At 39.9% G+C, this 17,536-nt stretch overlaps 1 protein-coding gene across 6 annotated transcripts in view; it reads left to right on the top strand.

Annotated features, from left to right (window-relative positions):
* Window positions 1–17,536, top strand: part of cfap46 (cilia and flagella associated protein 46) — a 73,023-nt gene that overhangs the window by 12,679 nt on the left and 42,808 nt on the right. For all 6 annotated transcript variants that reach the window (XM_086258389.1, XM_086258386.1, XM_086258388.1 and 3 more), the window contains exons 6-18: window positions 1,125–1,248; window positions 1,890–1,984; window positions 2,831–2,986; window positions 3,172–3,271; window positions 4,487–4,585; window positions 5,011–5,201; window positions 6,953–7,178; window positions 7,447–7,564; window positions 9,457–9,586; window positions 10,138–10,256; window positions 10,461–10,576; window positions 12,145–12,257; window positions 15,823–16,035. In XM_086258389.1, the coding sequence (XP_086114515.1) occupies window positions 1,125–1,248; window positions 1,890–1,984; window positions 2,831–2,986; window positions 3,172–3,271; window positions 4,487–4,585; window positions 5,011–5,201; window positions 6,953–7,178; window positions 7,447–7,564; window positions 9,457–9,586; window positions 10,138–10,256; window positions 10,461–10,576; window positions 12,145–12,257; window positions 15,823–16,035 (1,800 nt within the window). The remainder of the gene's footprint in view (window positions 1–1,124; window positions 1,249–1,889; window positions 1,985–2,830; window positions 2,987–3,171; window positions 3,272–4,486; window positions 4,586–5,010; window positions 5,202–6,952; window positions 7,179–7,446; window positions 7,565–9,456; window positions 9,587–10,137; window positions 10,257–10,460; window positions 10,577–12,144; window positions 12,258–15,822; window positions 16,036–17,536) is intronic.

Below are 17,536 nucleotides of genomic sequence, written 5' to 3'. Positions count from 1 at the left end.
TATGACAGAAGCATTACTTAGTCGTTAAATAATAATTTCTTATTGGTTACCCTACAATAGGCTGCAAATAGCCCGAATGATTTAAGAAAAAAACATGATGTAAACAATTTTAATTGTATATTTTTATATAGCCTATAAATGGAGAGGCAACCTCTCAGGTTCACAATGACATCTTCTGTGAAAACATTTTTATTAGTCCTATCCATGACTTTGCATCATTTCATGAATCATGTTAAAAGTAGGCCCAGTACATCCATGCAGTTGTAAAGTGACTTATAGGTCATGTGTTTTTAAGAAAAACTGACTAAAACTGTGATTTTTACAGTATTTGCATGTCAAATTAACATGATTGTTTGGTTATGAGTATTACGGTGTTTCACTGTTTTTATTCACAGTATTTGTAGTTTTAACCAATAAATTTGATTATAATCACACATTCATGTTGTAAATATAACAGGAACATTCTGTTTAAAGGTTTACAATAATTCACTGTGATCGAAACAGGAAAGTTGTGTTTTGGGGTTTACTATACATTTCTGTAGGGGTTTTACATGGTTTTTATGTCAATTTCACTGCCCTTTTTTACAGTGCAGTTTCAACCCAGACCACAGTCCTTTCCTAAACCAAACCAAACTTAAACTGAAATAATAGAAATATTCTTGAACTGAGTACAAGAAAATAAAAGTGAACATTGACTTTTGGTTTTACACAGAACAAACTACCCAGTCTGTCAGGTGAAGCAGATTCATACATCCACCACCAACCTGCTCCTCACATTAACTTTGTAGCCCTGACTTCTGAAAGCCTTTCTACTTTAGAGTGTTTTTGTCAGAAAGCTTTTCTGCCAGAACGCCCTAAAGGCACCTTCACCCACTGCTGTCTTTTTCCCTAAGATAGTCCTTGAATAACATGACTTATGTTGTAGTAACAACACCAGCACAGTAATATCAGATAGCTCATGCCACACAAGTGTGAACATGACAAGCTTCAGAAAAGAAAGGCTGTTATTTGATTGTTGGCATATTAATTACATTGAATGTTCAGTAGCATAGAAAAACTGAGCACTTGGCTAATAGCACTGACACATGCCCACATGTTTGCTCTCTGTCTCTGTTTCTGCTCAGGCACCTGATCAAATGTCTTGTGGACTCAAAGAAGGTTGAGGATGCAACAAGTTTTGCAAAAGTTACAGAAGAATTCATCAAGTCGCATACTCCAAAACTTTACCCAGGACTCTTTACTTTATTGGTAAACACAGCATGTTGCTTTCATGGCAGTTTTTGGTTGCTTATACATTCAGTAATAACTAAATATATCCTCAATATCTACTTTTTAGGTGGATACTTTTTAAGTAGATATTGATATATCTACACAGAAGTGGTCTAATAAATTTATTAAAGTTCTGTAAAACTACCTTAAAGGTTTGTGACATTGCCCCAAATAAAGTTTAGAGCTGTACTTCTCCTGTCCGTGTCCAATTCAACACGTGTCCAGATCTCTGGCTTGTCCCGACAGAGCAGTTAACAAAGCATTAATTAGAGTAGACATTATAGATGCAGTAACACAAAAAAAAACAATAAGCGTGTTGATACCTACTCAACACAGCAACATGATTGGCTCATGTTTCATGGTTGAGCTTCTGATTCACCCTTGGGGGCATTAAGATTGCCATGTATCAGACCTCAGAACGAATGCTATTTAAACTTTAATTGTATCTTTATACAAGTCTTATAATATGAAAATACACCATTCAGATGTCTTCAGGAGTCTTATTTGCACTACATGCATAACAATAGCTCGCTAAACTCCTTGATCTTGACATTAATCATAAAATTCAACCCTGTCATAACCTGATAATAAAGCATAACTTCCGACTTCACTCTTCTTAGGTGCGACACCAGCTGTCAGACAGTGATGTCCTCCTGGAAACAAGCAGGGAATGCACTACGTTAGCAGTCATTTACAAAATGCAGGAATTAAAAAAGTAAGTTTCTGAGTTACATTCATATAAATGTTTGCTTTTTTTTGCTGGAGGGTTTGTTTTGCTGAAAGTGTCGTTTTTGTGCTGTCAGGATGAAAGTCGTTTGCATTTTTATCTGTCGCTAGGAAAAACAAGATGTACGGTGTCACCAAAAAGAAGCACTTGATCTGCTCCAGAAATGCTTGCTTTGGAACTTAAACTGTTTGAAAGCAGGCTTTTCTGATTGACTGCATGTTTATTGTTTTTACAATGCTTCTAACAATAGAGGCAGGTTGAGTCCTAAACCTGATCAGTTATGATCTTGTTTAAAGGTCTAAAAATTTTAAATCTAGTATTCCGTGTTTCTAACCTGCGTATGTCTTTATTTTATTCTTTGCAATGTTATCTTAAGATGTAGCGCTTAGAGTGAGGATTTTATTGTGGGGTTTTTTTATATTAAAATTTTTATGCCTCCAGATACATTTAAAAACTGGGAGACAAAGGTCAGCGGGTCCATCATCCATTGGCTCTCAGCGCATCCTGTGGCAGCCATGTTTTTCTGCTGGCCTGAACATATTTGTAGTACAGTACCATGTCTGCTGGTGTGGCGTATTCTTGTACAGTCCCATCCCCCAGCCCATTTCTGCAGGCATGTACTCGACATGTCACAGCTCCTTATGGCTCCTCATTTCAGTGTGACAGCATGACTAAGTCAGACTCGGCCGTCGTCAGCACCATATAGGTTATTTAGCCTAAGGTTTATGCACTGTTTTGTGTGAGTCTGTTAAAGGGCAAATGAAAGTATCAGTTTAATTCTGGATGCTCACATGCATGTACATTAATGTAAAGAGAGTTTTCCTGATGTTGTAGCAGGTTGGGAGGACTTAACAAGGACATGCTGACAAAAGAGAATTCAACTAGGCTTGAGGAGATTTTCCATCTCTTGGTGGACTGTAGCAAAGAGCCTGCTACACCTCTGAACTCCAGTCCTCTTCAGAGCTCAACACCCATCCAGCCATCTGACAGGTCTGTGACCTAAAGTGTCCTGATCAAATCTCCTGCGAGATTACCTTTTATTGCTCCCTGTTCTCTTCCTAAACCTCTCTCTACCATAAACCCACACATGGCTATCCCAGGGGCAGTACATGTCTCAGATTACTGTACTGAAGGATTGTGAATTGTATAAATTATGTTTTATCTGGGATTTGCAGAGTTGCCTTCCTCCTGGAGTTGGCTCTGCTGGCCTTGCAAGTGAAGCATCAGAAAGTAGCTGCCGACTGTCTGAAAGAGCTAAAGTCGTCGGGAGAAGCTGTGAGTGTCCGATATTCTCTTAAAACCTCGGGCAGTAGGGGCAGAAGATGTAACTGCACACAGTTTACAAATATGCAAATTTATGCATGGGTTTGACATTAACTGTGACCTATTATGCCTTTCCTTATTTTTTGTCATAGGTACAATGGTGAGTGCTCTTATGTAACGTTTAAATAATGAGGTTAGCATACGTACAGTTAATCACTTTAAACCGGGACTCAGGCTTTAGACTGCTCTCACTGCTCTGCTGTTTCTACTCTTGGCTCCCTGTGATGTCAGTGAGAGCACATATCCCTAATTTTTGTGACCACAGAAGCAGTACCCCCAAACTGTTTAAACCTTCTGTTTATAAGGAGCCGCCAATCAGAAGAAATAAGGGAGGATGGGAACTAAAGCAGTTTGTTTCAGACAGTGGACAAATTGATGGGAAAGCACAGAATAAATAAGGATTATTTTGAGCTGTGAATCATGCAAAGCTATTCTAGTAAAGGTTAATAATAAAAACAGGCCCTTGACAATACGTGAGATTAATTGCGTTTGACTTACAGTAACTTAGCATTCTCAAAGTTACTGTAAGTCTGTCACTGCCTATTTAGAAATGTGAACTTTTTCTTTTGCCCAAATCTGAACCCGTGTTCGCAAGGCTGTAAACTTTTTCTGATATACCAGGAGGCCACGCCCAGACTTTGGGAATATCTGGCTTATTAATAAAAGTTACAGAGATGCTGCATTTTTCTTTGAGCAATATAGAACATACAGGGTGTATCAGGGTGTATTTAAATCCGCAGCCGTTCACCAGCAGCGACTGAGATTCCTACTGTCAGAAAGAGCAGATTCGTGCAAAAGTAAGACACACTGAGCATTTGTGAGCACTGTACAAGTTTTGTATGTGAAACTTTACTTTTACCCATATCTTTTAGAATTTACCACAAGCTTCTGTGTTCATTCAAAATGATAATTTTTTTTTAAGTTTAAAAATTCTAACCTTTTGAAATCAGATGATTTTTTATAGACCCCTACATTTCACTTATACAATCTCTTTTTTATGCTTTGTATGTTTTGTATGTATGAGTGAATTATGTGGAATGACAACATAATTAATGATGCTGCATATGGAGGATCTTCTGCCGTATAAAATCTGGTGATACAAATTTGTACATTTTTCAGCCCATCCTCTGATTCCTGACCTCACATGTGTTATTTTTGTCTTTCTAGAGTGTTAGCCAACGCTTAGTAATGGAATGTGTCCAAGGTGAAATCAACCTCCTGAAGAAAGAAATGAAGATGAATGACTATTCCAAAGCTAGTGTAGAGGTGCTTGGCCATATGTTTGAATTATCATCCATATGTTTTACCCTCATGTTAGAGTGAAAGCAGCAGATCCATTAGCAGATGCTTCATTTAATAATTTTTTTTACAGTAAAATGGCTTGCTTATTGTCATTAAATTCAGAGATCTGACTTGAATAGGTATCTCTGACTAACTACAAGTCAAGATTTTGAATTATAATCATCCTAATATAAGTTCTGCAGTTTTTTCCCCTGTAATGAGAAAAAACGATGTTGGAAAGTAGGATCATGTAATCTCATTATACACTACTGTGAAAACTGTCACATTTAAGAACTGGCACATACAACATATTCAGCCCACTTTAATCCAAATTTGCTTGCCAAGTGATGGAAGTGTTGTGCCGTCGTTGCGACAGGAGAGATTCTCAATCTGTAGTTGTTATCCCACAGGCCCGGCTGAAAGAGATAGGCAAGCTGGATCAGTGGCTGCAGACTGCAGCGAGGGAGGGGGGCCCTCAGGCTGTGCAGGCAGTGTGCGCTACACAGTGGAACTTGTGCCTGCCCCTCTTGCAGCACAACCTCAGAAAATGCATCAAGACACCTCTGCTCAGGGTCGCTCAGGCACTGGAAGAGACACAAAGGTTTTCATCTTTTTACATAATCATCATGGCCTTGTGTGCATGTCCTGGAGCTTTTCGGGCTGCTTTTCGTTATTGTACTCATGTTTCACTGAATATGTTTAGCTGAGTGTTGCCCTCTTAGAAACTTCCAGTCTAGCCATGATTTGATATGAGAAAGTCATTATTTGCTCAGAATAATAATCACACAGAGTTTACACAGACCTATACATTTCCTTACTTCCACAATATATACTGGTGATAAAAAAGTACATAATCCGTCAGTTCTAAGATTACATAATAATAAAAAGGCCTTAAATTACAAATAAATGCACACCTCTCTTAAGGTCCTGCCACAGTATTTCATTTGGGTTGAGCTCTGGAATTGGGTCATGACTGAGTCGTTGCAGCACCTTTATTCTTTTCTTTTTCAGTCATTCTGTTGGGTAGTTGGTGTGCTTAGGATCACTGTCCTGTTGCATGACCTAGTGTGGTCTAAGCTTTAGTTACTGGACAGATGGTGTCACATTTGACCCTCCCTCTACATGGTAGACTCAGGGACTCCAAAGTGCCCAGGTTATGGGACTACAAAAGAAGCATAAATTGTCACCCCTCCTCCACTGTGCTTAAAGGTTGTGAGGTTTGAGGTGATTGCTCTGATATGCTCTGTTTGATTTTCATCAGCTGTGGCACTGTGCATAATCACCAGACATCTCTGGTGAGATCAACTTCGAGCTGAAGCTATGTGCGCGCAGGAAGCAATTCGCCTGTTGCACAACATTAGTGACCTGGTGGTTGATGGGGAGATCGTGGCTCAAGAGTTGGGAGTTCGCTTTGTAATCGGAAGGTTGCCGGTTCGAGCCCCAGCTTGGACAGTCTCGGTCGTTGTGTCCTTGGGCAAGACACTCCACCCGTTGCCTACTGGTGGTGGTCAGAGGGCCCGGTGACGCCAGTGTCCGGCAGCCTCGCCTCTGTCAGTGCGCCCCAGGGTGGCTGTGGCTACAATGTAGCTGTCATCACCAGTGTGTGAATGGGTGGATGATTGGATATGTAAAGTGCTTTGGGGTCCTTAGGGACTAGTAAAGCGCTATATAAATACAGGTCATTTACCATTTGATCACTAGTGGAAATTCCTGGCTACAGTTGCCTAGGTAACTCTAATATATTTAGTACCCTGTCAAAAGTCATTCACTGGCATGCTGCACTCTCATTGGACTTCCCATGGCCTCTCATCACCATGCTGCTGTGAGCTGCTTCGTGTAGAATGATGGACTTTGAGTTGTTTAGAAATGGCCTCATAAGTCGTCCCACCCTGAAAAATTGCTGCTTTAAGATCATTCCTGATACCTTTCCTCTTTGGCATTTTGTTAGCACAAACCTGAATGTTCCAGACATACAAAATGATAAAACTTCTGCTTTTAGTAAGGTGCTCACACTTGCTGATGGTTTATTAATCAAGTGCATTTGATTAGCAGCACCTAGCTGCTACTCACCCTCTTAATTCTTGGAAAGGAAAGAGTAAGGCAGTACTGAGTTTTTTTACAAACTGCTTCTTAATTTTTATCTTCATTCATTAGTGTTAAAAGAAAATGACACAATGTAACATATCATGTGTTGTTGTTGTGCATCTGAACCTGTATTTTCCATATTTTAAAATCTGCTGAGAGCCACTTTATTACATTCTGATATGTAGAACCTCAGAATTTAGAAAGGGTTTACTTTTGCTTTTTTACATGACTGTATTAAGTCATACTAATTGTGTGTTACTATTCCAGTATGTTGTTGGAGCTGCGCTGTCAAGTCCACTCAGAGCTGGCAGTGACTGAAGAGGAGGAGGGGCGCCTTGAGGCTTCTTTGACTCACTTTCAGAAAGCCATGCTGCTGGACAATGGGACACAACAAGAACGCCTGTCTTCAGCTTTCCGCCTCCTGCAGCTTAGGCAGACCCTCTACCAAACCCCTTCCCGCATTGAGGATAAAGCTGCTATGCTTATGCAGCAGGTTTCTTGTCCATCTGTACTGTGTAACATTACACACCAAACAAAAACGCATTTAGAGTAGGCTGCTGAAAACAAGAGTTTTTAGTTAAGCTAAAGAACTTTGAGTTAAAACATACCTGACCTTTCGGGGTATGGTGTGTTAGAGCTTTAATAATATGCTCAAATAAGTTCACTTTTAAAATATATGCTTTGCTTGAATGTGGTTGCTGAAGGGCTTTAAGAGTCTGTCTAGTCTACAAGTTAATTCCCTTCTTCCATGTCTTTCTCAGGCAAGAGACATGCCGCCCCAAGATAAGACAGACTTTCGACCCGTCCTGGTCGCTGTGGGCCTTCTTTTGGCCCCTGATGATTTTCAGATGGTCCTGGATGCAGATGACACTTCAAAAAGTACAGAATTCTCTTTCTTACTTTCACTTTTCACAAAGCCAAACTAAGACTTTTTCTTATGTTGGATTTGCAATAAGATGTTCTCTTGAAACAGACGTCCAAATGAAATGAAGTTCTTTTATCTACACCAGGAATAACGCACGTTGTTAATACTTCATAAAATGACAGCATACATGCTTGAAGGACAGGTTAGCCTAGAAGAAGAAGCAAGTTATATTGTTCAGCTATACCTTTGGGACAGTTATTTTGGAGCATAAATGAAACCGAAATTAGACAGTATTTCTTTTTCACCTGGAAGTTACAGTTCTGCTACTATCTTTGCTATTTATTCTGTCATAGAAATGTGACAGTGATGTACAGTAAGGTGACAGTGGCTAGTGATGTCATCTCACAGCAAGATGGCTCCAGGCTTTTTGTGTGGAGTTTGCATTTTCTACCTGTGCCTGTGTGAGCGTCAGGTACTATTTCTCAAAACATCCAGATTAAACTTAACATGGTTTAACATGGGCGGGCGATTCTAAATTGGCCATGGATGCATGGTAAGGGTTCACTGTGGCAATCTTACTTCTGTTAGTGAGTCATATGGCCTAGGACCAGGAGACCATATAAATTATTGTATAATCATATCTGGAACTGTAACATACATATGTACTAATGCTTCATAGCAGAATGTCTTTGTGAGCAACTTGATCTTAGATAAACCCCACTGATTTGTGCTGACAGAGCCCTCCTACATTTGTAGAACACACCTGGAATGCAAACTCATGCCGCAATTGTTTAGTCATAAGTAAAGTTGGCAGTTGTTGCATGCAGGCTGATTGGATGTCACAGACCTACACTGATGTGCACTGATGTGTTGCATTTAAATTTAACCCACAATCTTCAGAGATACTTCCCGGGGTCACATTGAGCTTTTGTTGCTCAGTGGTGTGCAATTTCTCAGAAAAAAAACTGCTTCGAGAGTGTGTTCTAGTTTTGCTAACAGTGAAAGCCACATCGACAGTGTGCGATGAATCACGGAGCAGAAGGGCCAGAGCTTGGGGGGAGCCTTTGATCTCGCACTTGTTCAAGGCTCCTTGCTTCATAGCATCAAATGAACATTCAGCAGTCCTAATGACCCGGGGAAAAACTGACAGCTTGTCAAAGGGCTCCTACTGCAGGCACGGGTTAAAAGCTTTGGTCCCTAGAGGCACCTCTTGTTTTTGTCCATGAACCTTAAGCATGCCCTAGTTGAAGCCACTTAATCATTGTGTTGTGAGCTTCAAAGCCAGCACGTAAAGTAACCCTTGGGACTACAAGAATTAATTAAGTGCACCATGGTGCCACAATTTTTTTTATAGTTCCTAAGATGTTCATCAGTGAGAAGTGTGTGTGTGTGTGTGTGTGTGTGTGTGTGTGTGTGTGTGTGTGTGTGTGTGTGTGTGTTTGAACTTTCAAAGTGAGCACACCGGCACTTGCGTATTTTGCCGCTCTACACACAGTCAGTGTATTCATAATTCAGTCCCATATTTGTGTTGGTGCAGATGCTTTTCAGTAAAAATTTGGAATATGCTGCCATCTAATCTGATTACATTGGGCTCAGCAGCGCTCCTGTTTGAAAGAGTTAGCAATGGAAATAGGCCGTTTTCTCTTCAGTGCCCTAAGTTGTGTTTCCTTTTGCTTACATGGATGTTGCATAAAACAGATAGTTGTGCAGCTTTGTCACAATTTCTATGCTGATCTTCTGAAGCCATGTAAGCCTGAGAATTTGTACATTAGAATAAATATGCCTTTTATTCATACCTATAATTTTCATTACTAATAAAAGGGGGGGGGGGGGGGGGGGGGGGGATAGAAAAGCTTTTCCGGTATTAATCAGGTTCGACTTATGCAGTGTTTCAACATTTGTCTAGTTCCCGCAGGCGGTCTTGGATCTGGACCAGTGACTCAGCTCGCTGCAAAGGCTCAGCATCACTCTACATCCATACAGAGGGTGAAAGGACACCTGGACAAACAGGGCAGCGATACAGATCATACAGAGATGTGCGTGTTTGCAAATGCAAGTCTATTAATTTTGCGCATGTGCTTTTGATGTATGAATGTAAGCAAAATGATCCTACCAGTGTAAAGTTTTCTCAGCGGTTAGTTTTAGTTGTCACACCTCCCAGAAACCCAGTTGGAAAATTGCCTATATAATCAGACTTTTATGGCTTGTTGAATTTATTACTTCTTGCTTTTACCGAATATTAGATACTAATGAATGTTTGATCTATTGGTCCTCTCTGCTGTTAAAGTTGTTGTGCAACTATAACTCTGCACCCTTCCATTTAATATCCCTATTCAAAGTGCATAGCTGATTTCCTCATGTCTGCCCCTGTCATTACTGTTAAAGAGATGTGCACGTCACTAATGGCAGACTTAATGCTCAGGAGACAGCAGAACCATCACAACTTGAGAGCAGATTTTTATTATTCATGACCCTGCAAACAAACAATATTCGATCATATACAACACGTAGCTGTACCCTTGTCCCAACCTTAACCTTTTCAAAAAGTACTTATCTGTAATTTATCTTTATTTCGTGGCTGTTTCAGAGTGAGGCTGTGGGCAACATTAGCAAAGACAGCCAGGAAGCATGAAGTTTGGGATGTGTGCCGAGCTGCTTGTGGATTCTGTTTGCTTTATGATGACGGGAGATGGAAGAAGACTGACAGTAAGATGATGAATGATCTTAAGAGTAACACTAAAATAACAGAAATATTTCTAATACTGAGTTTCAGAATACAGAATAGTAATGAGAAGTCAGGCTTATACTCCTATGGCTATAGTTTAGGTTTTTGTGCTATTGCTAAATACAAAAAGAGCAGGAGATCTGTCACTGATTATTCACATAACATATTTTGCTAATTCTCTCCAGCGCGCAACTACTCAGAGGGGGAAAGCTGTGTACAGTGTCTTCACGGTTCCAGTGAAAGTCAAAGCTTTGTGCACCTGCTGCGCCTTTTAGCTGAAATTCGCTTCATTAGTGCTGAGGTTTGTTCTTACTAACTAATACACACAGCCACTCTTCAGCTCCTGTGTTCCTACAGATGGAACCAACACACTCCAACAGGTTTCTTATAACTCCAGTATTATAAGGTTGGCCCTTTTGATTAGTCATTACAGGCAAGTATTATAGAACTATAAAAAAAATGTGGAGCAAAAGCTTCTTGCACAATGGTCAACAGAACGAGAGGAGACTGAAGAATGTTGTGATTAAACAAACACAGCGAAATGCACTGTCCACTTTGTTAGGTACACCTGTTCAACTGCTGCTTAATGCAAATTTTGACCGGTCCAAACTGAGCAACAGAATGGGGTAGAACGGTAATGTAAGTGACTTGAATGTGTAATGGTGTCAGTGTTCTGAGTATTTCAGGAAATGCTCATATGCTCGGATTTTCCCAAACAACCATCTTGAGAATTAAAAATTAATTAAGGCAGTTTTGAAAGCCAAAGGGGCTTCAGTCAGGTACTAGCAAGGTGTAACTACTCAAGTGTCTGGTGAGTGCAGGATAGCTGTTCTGTGCCATATTTTTTTTTTTTATGAGTATCGTAAACACACTGAGAGGTTTCTTGGTTTCTCTTAAAATGTAATGTTCCAGCATGATCTGAAAGAGTATTTTGAATGATATAGTAATAACTGAAGTTGAAGGTTTTCATGTTCCTACTGTAATGTATATTCAGAACAGTGACTGGTGTAACATCAATGGGCTCATATTCCTTCTGTTTTTGATAATTAAAGACAGTAGATTTATTATTGAATATGTTCTTATGCAGATCAGACAGAAACTCTTCATACTGAAAGTTGTCTGGTTCTAAAGGCTCCATACCTGGTTTGTTAGCCACCAGCTTCTGAATGAAACTTTATTTGAATTCAGATGTTTTTGTTATAAGGTGTTCATGTTCATTTTGTGGATGATCTTAGATCAAGCTGTTTCTTTTAGGCTGCGCCATCCTTTTGAAATACACCATTAGAAACAAAGACTGCTTGCAGCAGTTGACGTGCATTATGGGAGTTTTAACAAGCCTGTGAAGTTGTTGGTGAGTGGTTGGAGTCAGAGACTGCTGTGCTTGTCTCATGAGTTTGTCTTATTCTGCATACGTGCTTCCCATCAAATGTGTCCAAGTCTTTATTAAGTCTATAGAGACGTTAACTTGACAGCACTTTAAAGAAAATGAAGAGAACTATCCACACCCATGGCACAACCTTGCCAAAACTGACACACGCTGTAGCCTCTTTTCTTATACCTTTGTTCTATGACACAGGGATATGTTTTCTGAAAATTTGATTAGATTTCATTAATTCAAAAGCTACATTCTTCTCAGTCTGATGATGACGACTGGTTCCTCTTGTCTTAACCGAGTTGTCCACCTCTGGATAAAATGTTCACCAGTCATTTCTTTTTGTCTTTGATCTGTATATCTGAGCTTTAATACCTTTAAAGAATCTGTCATCCCCATAGCAGGAGGTTTTTCTCTTTTTTATTATAAAGTTGTCAAAACAGGAAGTCATCTTTAATATTATAGTTTGTGAAATTAATGTATTCTTTCTTGTTCAGGCCACTATCCAAAAGCTACTTGAAGAGGGGGTACAGCTAAATAGCCCTGCTGTCCCCCCACAGGATAAACAGTTTTGCGTGTCAGAAGAGGATCCACAGTGGGTTATTTACAGGTGAAAACACAATATACACCTGTATCAGGACACCAGATATTTTGATTTTGTGTGTCTTTGCTGTTTACTGTACCTTGTTTTTTATAACTTGAATATGAAAGTAATTTGAAACAACATTTTTTACTTTTTTAAAACAAAGGTTAGAGTACCGAAAAAGCAGTCTTTGCATTTAGGTTGCACACAGTGGTTATGTTGTCCCAAGGGTGTGCACTCTATTCTGTAGCAACAGTGGAACTAAGTTCCATCATAGTGACAACTTTAGCTAAAATTACAAGTTAGCGATGGCATAGCTGCAGCACCGACATTGTTCTCCACTTCAGTGGGGCTCACCACTGTTGCGGTGTTGTGGAGCTGTACTGAGCATGCAGGCGCTTCTTCAAAATGTGATCCTGGCACAAAGTATACTTCCACATTGTAAGCCATTCGATCCACCATCTTGCTAGCTAAGGTCTAGAGACATGCTTGGAAGACTTGTCTGCAAATTTATGCCGAAAAAGTGCTACACAACAGGGAGACACAGATGATAGATCATTTGCATTCTAAGAAAAAGTTGTGACTTTCCACTAAAACCAACACATTTCAAAAGGGGCAACTTTTCCAGTTTCCATCACAGTTTCACAAATACTTAGTGAGCAGTTGGAAAGTGTTTGGTAACTACTTGGCATTTTCCATGCAAATTAGAAGAGACTGCAGAAGTCTGCTCGCGGCTAAAGTATTGGCAAGGTTTTACAATATACCTCATAACCACTTTCACTTAGTGACAGCATGCCTTCCACAACCATTAACCAACCAGCTGGGGAATAAACATTTTCCCTAGCTGGTTATCAGGGGATCACTGACTGCTCTTGGGCTGTGGCTAAAGAGTTGATTTCACATCACATTCCAGCAACCTCTCACAACCAGGAAACCAGGAAGTATTCCTCAGTTTCCTGGTTGACCCTGGTACAAAATAAGGGTTCCAGTTTCTTCTATAATGCGATTGCCAGGCCACCACTCACTGGCCTCTAGGCCTGTGTGACTGAAGCCCAAGGTTAATATGTGCACTGGCATGGACCTAGTATTGGATACAGTGGGGCAAAAAAGTTCCCCCACTTAAAATGATGACAGAGGTCAGTAATTTGCACCAGAGGTACACTTCAACTGTGAGAGACAGAATGTGAAAAAAAAAATCCATGAATCCACATGGTAGGATTTGTAAAGAATTTATTCGTAAATCAGGGTGGAAAATAAGTATTTGGTCACCTCAGACAAGGAAAATCTCTGGCTCTCACAGACCTGTAACGTCCTCTGTAAGAAGCTTTTCTGTCCCCCACTCGTTACCTGTATGAATGGCACCTGTTTGAACTCATCATCTGTATAAAAGACACCTGTCCACAGCCTCAAACAGTCAGACTCCAAACTCCGCCATGGCCAAGACCAAAGAGCTTTCGAAGGACACCAGGAAAAGTATTGTAGACCTGCACCAGACTGGGAAGAGTGAATCTACAATAGGCAAGCAGCTTGGTGTGAAAAAATCAACTGTGGGAGCAATCATCAGAAAATGGAAGACATACAAGACCACTGATAATCTCCCTCGATCTGGGGCTCCACGCAAGATCTCATCCCGTGGGGTCAAAATGATCATGAGAACGGTGAGCAAAGATCCCAGAACCACACGGGGGGACCTGGTGAATGACCTGCAGAGAGCTGGGACCAAAGTAACAAAGGTCACCATCAGTAACACACTACAACGGCAGGGAATCAAATCCCGCAGTGCCAGACGTGTTGCGCTGCTGAAGCCAGTGCATGTCCAGGCCCGTCTGAAGTTTGCCAGAGAGCACATGGATGATACAGCAGAGGATTGGGAGAATGTCATGTGGTCAGATGAAACCAAAGTAGAACTTTTTGGTATAAACTCAACTCGTCGTGTTTGGAGGAAGAAGAATACTGAGTTGCATCCCAAGAACACCATACCTACTGTGAAGCATGGGGGTGGAAACATCATGCTATGGGGCTGTTTTTCTGCCAAGGGGACAGGACGACTGATCCGTGTTAAGGACAGAATGAATGGGGCCATGTATCGTGAGATTTTGAGCCAAAACCTCCTTCCATCAGTGAGAACTTTGAAGATGAAACGAGGCTGGGTCTTCCAACATGACAATGATCCAAAACACACCGCCCGGGCAACAAAGGAGTGGCTCCGTAAGAAGCATTTGAAAGTCCTGGAGTGGCCTAGCCAGTCTCCAGACCTCAACCCCATAGAAAATCTGTGGCGGGAGTTGAAAGTCCGTGTTGCTCGGCGACAGCCCCAAAACATCACTGCTCTCGAGAAGATCTGCATGGAGGAATGGGCCAAAATACCAGCTACTGTGTGTGCAAACCTGGTAAAGACCTATAGTAAACGTTTGACCTCTGTTATTGCCAACAAAGGTTAAGTTACAAAGTATTGAGTTGTATTTTTGTTATTGACCAAATACTTATTTTCCACCCTGATTTACGAATAAATTCTTTACAAATCCTACCATGTGGATTCATGGATTTTTTTTCACATTCTGTCTCTCACAGTTGAAGTGTACCTCTGGTGCAAATTACTGACCTCTGTCATCATTTTAGGTGGGGGAACTTGCACAATCGGTGGCTGACTAAATACTTTTTTGCCCCACTGTACATTCCACTTGTACACATCTGTGTGCCAAAGAGTTGGGGGGGAGACACAAACATTGGGAAGGTCATGAGTTTTTGTCTTGTTCTTTTTCCTCCATCAAAATAAAAGTAGCAGAGAAATACCGTCATATTTACCAGAAATTGTTTGCTTCTTTGAAAAAGCATCTAAATACCTGATTAATTGAAACTAAACAGTTACATTAACTCTTACAATTAAACAGTAATCGAGTACTCTGCTTTGCACCTACTAATTAAATGAGCTTAATTTCCTTATTTGTCAAACTAAGAGTTCAAACCTGATCTGGGAACATTTCTAAAGCAATCAGATGTTATGGAAGAAGGGTTCAGATATCTTGTGTAATGTAGTTAAAGGGTAAGGATCAGATACTCCTCATTGCTTGTTATAGTGAGATCAGCATTATGGTGGTCAGGGTCACTATAGTATATTATTATTTATCATTTGTTTAATATATTTTGGGACTTTTTTTTTTTATTTTCTATTTTTCCAGAGTGTTTTCCATCTTGTCTTCTTTCTTGGATTCCAGCCATCGTTGTATTAGATAAAACAGCAGCCTATTTTCTTTATTGACTTGACAAGACTTGACACATGACATTCACCATTGAAATCACTGTACTGATGTGCTGTGCCTGAGACCTGCCTGAAATCTATTTCTGGCATATTGTAGAATTACAAGGGCTGCGAGCTGTTACTGTGAAATAAGATGAATACCTTCTTAAGTAGAATTTGCAAATTCTGTAAAAACTTGATTGAGTAATTTTCCTTCAGTAGATGAACGTGTTCATGCTAAAACAAGTTTAAAGATGAAATTGAAAATATTGTACTGCACACAAACACGCACAAAGAGTACTTTTTCTATCCTTTTTTCACTCTCTTCTATATTTCTGTGCTTCTCTCACCCAGGGACTGGATCCAGGCTCTATGTGCCTACACCACCTCCAACTTCTTGCGGGCAGGGGAGCTCGGAGCAGAGATCGGAGAGTCGTGGGTGGTAGCTAATGCAGCCATTTACCTGTGGAATTACAATAGCCACTTGCTGGCAGCTAGGGAATACACACGCCTGCTTCCCACCTTCCAGAGTCTTGTGGACATGCTCCAGAAGACGGGGTACACTGGGTAGGCTTTTTTTTTTAGAAAATTATACCTTACCTGCGGTGTCACAGCTTCACTAATCTAACATAAAGATAATTAAAACACACCCTGAGAATCTGAACTGTAAAAGCACCACAGAAAAACTCATTATGAAACAAAATCCATGACATTCTAGATGAAATCTGCCTCTTATCAAGTTGTTAAGTTCTTACTCATTACTTCTCTAAATCAAGGTCATGAGCTACGTTAGTTATACCCGTTGTTGTTTTTGCCAGCACTTAGGATTATCATTAAATTAGTTTTTGCTTCAGGGCAGCTGGGATAGGCTCCAAGATATGTATTTGGTAGTTTCAACACAGCAGACATCCAGGAGACATCACATTGTTAATTTAGTGAGTATATTCTATGTTCAGCTGGATTCTCAGAGCATAATGCATTTTCTGTGGTCTTATAAATTCTTCTTCTCACCTTTCCTCGACTTCATGACATTTTCCACTAAGGTCAAGGATAAGTGGTTGCAAAAATGAGTTATTCGATGCTCCCTTAGATTCTGATTAAGTTCATATGTTTCTTCTTAGTCTGTGTCTTTGTCTCTGTCTGTGTGAGGTTGTTTTCATTTCATACCAGTCTGTGTTCTTATTTTTTACCCTTTTGAAATGCTATCATTATGCAGCACTCTTTTTTTTAGTTGGTTATTATAGTGCCTTTTGAGTCCCTGCAAGCCCAAGCTAGTTTTCTGTCTGCTTTGGATCTTTCCTCATCAGCATGACACCTGCAGCTCCTCGCACTTTGTAGTTTAGCTGAAACAGAGAAAATTACACAGGATATTATGTCTTGCTGGTGTAACTAAAAAAGTTAGATGAAATCACATAAATATGTTTTGTAAATACATTGTGTGTTGAGCAAATAAGAGCAACCTCTAAATGACAAAACACATTTTGGTTTTCATCCATTTTATTTACATTATTATTTACATTTTATTTTGATTATTCTCTACCTCCCCCAAGGTGGTTATGTTTTTTTGGTAGCCTTTGAATGTGTATTGTTCTGTCTGTAAATACAATAGCTTGAAACATTTTGAATGAAACTTGGTGCAGATTCAGTTCTTGTTAACAATCCATTAAAATTTGTTTTACATCCACTAAGGTCAGCTTAACGACTTATTGGTCTAAAATTGGCAAAAAAAAAAAAAAGCCTTATAACGTATAAACTCTGATTCTTACATGTGTGGTGTGTATTGTCAACACATAGGAAATAACATGTAGCAATTTAAAACCTCTGACCACTTATTCAAGCTCAATAGGTTGATACATAGAGAGCTATATGATTATGGAGCTATTGTATGTCTATAACATACAATACCTTTCCCTTAAAAGTAAATACTGCCCAGAGAATGAGCTGCCTTGATGGAGTGCTTCTTGTTTTTATTTGTTTTATATGTTAGAGCTGCTTAACCAACAATTAATTAATAGTTTTCTGCATTTGTGTGTGTTTCTTTGTTTTTGGTGATACACTGTCTCTATTC

Source organism: Aulonocara sp. 'chitande type north' Nkhata Bay, linkage group LG13 (assembly GCF_057382095.1).
Source record: "Aulonocara sp. 'chitande type north' Nkhata Bay isolate Kocher_YH1m ecotype deep benthic linkage group LG13, A_spYH_male_GT1.1, whole genome shotgun sequence".
NCBI classification, from domain to species: Eukaryota; Metazoa; Chordata; class Actinopteri; order Cichliformes; family Cichlidae; genus Aulonocara; species Aulonocara sp. 'chitande type north' Nkhata Bay.
This window is presented reverse-complemented; position numbering and strand designations above follow the sequence as displayed.